The 5,079-nt window shown below is 40.6% G+C and overlaps 1 protein-coding gene across 1 annotated transcript; it reads left to right on the forward strand.

The window, feature by feature from the left end:
• The first annotated feature begins 1,204 nt into the window (after positions 1–1,204).
• SST (somatostatin) lies at positions 1,205–2,832 on the forward strand. Its single transcript, XM_014843426.3, has 2 exons — positions 1,205–1,459; positions 2,320–2,832. The coding sequence occupies exons 1-2, from the start codon at positions 1,322–1,324 to the stop codon at positions 2,530–2,532; spliced, it is 351 nt and encodes a 116-aa protein (XP_014698912.1). The 5' UTR covers positions 1,205–1,321; the 3' UTR covers positions 2,533–2,832.
• The last annotated feature ends 2,247 nt before the right edge of the window (positions 2,833–5,079 follow it).

Raw genomic sequence — 5,079 nt, forward strand, 5'->3', positions numbered from 1 at the left:
CCAGGACATTAGTTGCCTCTTCCTTGATAAGGAAGTATTAAAGAAAAAAAAAAGCTGTCAGAACTCTGATCTGGACAGCAAACATCTAACTAGACCACAATCAGAATTCTAGGACAGTGTTTCTTAAACTTGCTTTTTGTGTGTGTGGGGACTAGAGGAGTATTGGATCTGACTAAGGGTCTGTTGATTTTTTCCCCACACATCAACACATAGTAATGGTCACACATGTTCAGGGAGTTCCTGGACTTCTGCATGTCCACACTGGGGGTCCATGACCTGAAACTGCTCTTACAGGCCAGCAATCTGTAAGAAAACTCAGAGTTAAGGGAAAAGGATCCCAGCCTTGGTATGTGGAGTTCCGGTCCTTGCTCCAACTGTGCAGTATGTGAACCAGAGCATTTCACTGCCCGTTTCTAGGCCTCAGTGACTTAAACTCTGAGGATTAGTAGATAATTTCTGAGTTTTCTTTCTAACTCCAAGTTCCTAGGCGCCAAAATGAAGCCACTCTCACTTTTTTCCCTTTGATCGTTTTTTGTAGAGAGGCGGGCAGACCAGAAGTCTCTCAGCTGCTGACAAAGAGGGATGGAAGATGAGCCTGGGTACCTTCTCCTCCATTATAGAGAAAAGTGAAATTCTTTTAGAGCCCATTACATCTTAATCCACAAGACATTTTACAGAGATAATGAGAAAGAGAAGATTCAGTCCTTCTAACATCCACTTTGCATTCTCAAATCTGTCCTTAGAGGAATGATTTGGAATCTCCGCTTGTCACACACATACATTTTTGTATTTGCTCGGTCCTCCTAAAATGATTGAGTGTGATGATAGATCACATTGTCAGGGTTCGTTTATGTGTAAGCAGCTGTGTGTGATGGTGCATTTGCCTCTTCAGAGGCTGAGCGTTCGAAGCTCTGTGTGTAATTGAGTGTCCACATATGCTCTGTGTAACTGAAATTACGGCATGTGTATGTGCGTAGCACTAAATGAATATAGAAAATGGTGTAGAGAGCGTGGCTTGTGTGGAAGAGTGTGGGCCTAAGCGTGTGCAGGATTTTTTTAAAGCAAGTCACTTTGCATTGTGTAGCCTCCTCTCACTTCTGTGATTGATTTCACGAGGGTAATGGTGCGTAAAAGCGCTGGTGAGATCTGGGGGCGCCTCCTAGTCTGACGTCAGAGAGAGAGTTTAAAAAGGAGGGAGACGGTGGAGAGCACACAAGCCGCTTTAGGAGTCGCGAGGTTCAGAGCCGTCGCTGCTGCCTGCGGATCCGCTCCTAGAGTTTGACCAACCGCCCTCTAGCTCGGCTTCCCCGGCGCCGCCGAGATGCTGTCCTGCCGCCTCCAGTGCGCGCTGGCCGCGCTCTCCATCGTCATGGCTCTGGGCGGTGTCACCGGCGCGCCCTCGGATCCCCGACTCCGTCAGTTTCTGCAGAAGTCCCTGGCTGCTGCCGCGGGGAAGCAGGTAAGGAGTCTCCCTCGACGTCTTCTTTCCCCTCTCCCGAATCCCCCAACCTTCTCTTAGCCATTTCCCTGTCCTTTGGGTGGACTTAAGAGGTGCTCCTGAAGAATTTTGATGCTTTTCTGGGTCCCTCAGCTTCCAAAGCTCTCAGGAAAACTTTCAAAGTCCAGAATCCCCTCTTATCTCTTTTTTTTTTTTTTTTTTCCTGATCAGAGCAGTAGATCACAGTTCAGGTGAGTTCTTTGGCGTTCAAGAAAATTCCAAGATCTGGGCGGTTGAGCACGAAAGGATGGTGGCATCTATCCCCGGTGCTGACCACGGGAGGTGCTGACCCAGGTGCTGAAAGCGCGGACCTCTGAAGCTGCTACCTTCCTAAGCAGTACCTCCCTTCCACGCAGTGGGACTAGGGGCTGAAGGGCATTCTACAGACGGAACACAATATATTTAAGATTGTGAAAGGTCTCATTCCCCTCAACGGACTTAGCAAAAATGGTTAAAACAATTCCAGTTTGTAGCTCATGATGTGGAAATTGAATTAAACAAACTGTTGGCATGTTTGATCTTTGCAAAACTGTTTTAATGATCTGTTATTTCAATGTGTGTGTTTTAAGCCTACAGAGGCAGATAACCTGCAGAAACATTTGAATTTTTGAAGACTTTTTGTGTAACTTGGTGATCATAACAACTGCCCTTATTTTTATATTCCTAACATTTTAATTGTGACAAAAAGTCCACAGCTGTGATTTGGGTTTGGGGTGTGTCTGAATCTGCTTTCCAAACCAGGCTTTTCTATTTCTTCTCCATCATCATCATCATGCTGACTCTTTCCCTCTCTCTTTCTCCTTCTCTTCTACCCCACACAGGAACTGGCCAAGTACTTCTTGGCAGAGCTACTGTCTGAACCCAACCAGACAGAGAACGATGCCCTGGAACCTGAAGATTTGTCCCAGGCTGCTGAGCAGGATGAAATGAGGCTGGAGCTGCAGAGATCTGCTAACTCAAACCCGGCCATGGCTCCCCGAGAACGCAAAGCTGGCTGCAAGAATTTCTTCTGGAAGACTTTCACATCCTGTTAGCTTTATTAACGCTTGTTGTCCATATAAGACCTCTGATTCCTCTCCTCCAAACCCTGTCTCTCTTCCCTAATGCCCTGAATCTTCAGTAAGATCCTTACATTAGAAATCGAAGACTGTAAATACAAAATAAAATTATGGAAAACAAGAATTTGATTTCTTATTGAGTAGACCTTTCTGTTCAATAATATATGATGAACTTCAGTTATGATTTCAGTCAAGTTGCTTGAAATATGCACTCCAAATCTTACAGACATACTGTTTAAAATTCCCTGTGGTAATAAAGGTTCTGCTTTAAATGGTAACTCTTATAGTTTGGGTCATTTCAAATTTAAATAATTTCATATAACGCTGAGAATTCTAACTATAATCCAGTGATAATTATTGGAAGGGGCTTCCACAAACATCAATCACATATTAAATACACTTAAAATTGTATATTGAAATGAGTATGGATGGGTAGGCAGGCTGAAATCTCCAACTATCCTACCAGGCTGATATTTAAAATATATAACATATAAAGAATGGAAGGGAAAAATCATTCAGAAGTTGGAGGAAAGAAGCTGGCTTAAATAGCTAAAATAAAATTCTGAGCCTTTAAAATTTGTTTCTGGTCTGTGAACATTTATCTGGAGAATCACCATTAATTTTATATCTTCTTTGACAACACTCCCTGTAACTGAACAAGGCTAAGCAACTGCCTCAATTTTAAAAGTAAGCTCCTATAATTTTTTTCTCAGGGGAAATATCACTGTTATTACAAGATTCCAGCATGAGAGTACTATGGGTTACAAGAAACGAGTGTGTTGGGTCACATCAGTGAATGCTGCGTTACTGAGGGTATCAGAGCACAAGGTCATAATCACAGAATAACTGAAGGAGAGATCTCAAGTCTTCTTTTGATTTTATCAAAATGAGAGTCAAATAAAAATGCAAACAATAGTAAAAATGCTCAATACATGCTAACTATAATTATTAGCATTATAATAAATACTACATGGAGTAGCTTATGACAGAGATAAAATCATTGCTAATTTAACTCACAGTGACCTTGTCCCTTTGTTCTTTGTTCAAAGGAACGTCCAAATAGATGCTCCTTTGGGGGCTGTGTTTTAACTGTCAATTGTATCTCTGAATAGCTGCTAGAATAATAAACCAAATATAAATACATAAACTCTTTATAAATCCCCATAGTATGAGCTTACCAATGGCAGCATATAAACATCTAAGAGGAATTTCATATTTTACAGAAAATATTTGTGCTAGATAATACACATTTTTAATATGAACATGGCTTAGTGGAAGTTAATTCCTGAATGGCTGATCAAACAAGAGAAAATCCAACCCACTTTACTAATCTCTGTGAAAACAGAACATCCTTTCAGGTTCTGGCGCATCTTTTATTTACAAGACATTTAGGAGAGAATTAATGCATGTCCACTTAGGGGATCTGTCTGTGTTAAATGCCTTATGTACATCTGGTTACCAACCAACTCAGTGGAGTAATAGAATCACATTATTATGATTAAAGCACAGAAGAGACCGCAACTTAATTGTTTTCTGAGCAGTGCATAGATTGTATGAGTGCCAGGGGATTTGAAGTTTTTAGTATTATCTTTAGTTGTCAGTTCCCAGTAGTAGTATGGAAATAATTGGCAAGAAGGATGTATTCATGTGCCCACATATATACTTATTCTTTATTTAAAGCTTAAATTGAATGGAACGTTTGATCAGGAGTAGTTATCTTTCAGTCTCCGTTTTCCAACCTTCATAACTAGAAGGTTGTACTGGCAACAGCGCTCATGTCCCTTTCAGATGTGACTGCCATTCTGTGTTTTGACATTGATAAGAGTACTAGAGGAATGCTGATTTTTTTTTTACCATTTTAATTAATATATGGAATGTAGCTTTTTAAAAAAAGATGTATTGAAGGTTTTACTTTTTACTTTCTACTCAGTTCATTTGAGTTCTTCCTTGGTTTGATTCACTGGAAGAATCTGGCATTCTAGCCTGTTTATCATCCAGCGACAACAGCTTTCAGATTAAATTTTCCTTCTTCCCTGCCACAACCACAGGCTTCAGAAGTCCTGAACAACCTGCTATTTCTTATAACGGAAGGGATTGGGCAAGTTCCTCTTCTTTTCTGGGCCTTAGTTTACTCATCTGAAAATAGGCACACTAATAGAACCAATCCCTTAGAGTTATGAGGATTCACTGAGACCAGGTATCTAAAATTTTTAGTACATGGTAAACAGTTGGTAAGTGTTAGATGTTGTGTAACTGGTGTTAATTTTGTTCTCACATAGCCATGCTTCCTAGCTTCTCTTTCTTTGCTTTTGTTATTTCTTATTGTTTCTGCAGGTCTAAATCTAACCCAGCTTTCAAGACTTATTTTATATGCTTCTTGCTCCATAAAATTCTTACTTTATGTCCTTAATTAGGATATCTCCCTTCTCAGAATACTTAATCTGCATCTCTTCCATGGTGTTTATTTGTCACTTCCTACCATTTATTGTATTCAGCCCTGGTGATCTAGTGGTTAGGATTTGG

This window comes from Equus asinus, chromosome 5, assembly GCF_041296235.1.
Source record: "Equus asinus isolate D_3611 breed Donkey chromosome 5, EquAss-T2T_v2, whole genome shotgun sequence".
Classification (NCBI taxonomy): Eukaryota; Metazoa; Chordata; class Mammalia; order Perissodactyla; family Equidae; genus Equus; species Equus asinus.

Excerpts from the sequence above, each read along its gene's own strand:
- SST (XM_014843426.3), top strand. The coding sequence starts at position 1,322 with ATGCTGTCCTGCCGCCTCCAGTGCGCGCTGGCCGCGCTCTCCATCGTC. Across the intron at positions 1,460-2,319 it reads CTGCTGCCGCGGGGAAGCAG|GAACTGGCCAAGTACTTCTT; the intron begins GTAAGGAGTCTC and ends TACCCCACACAG.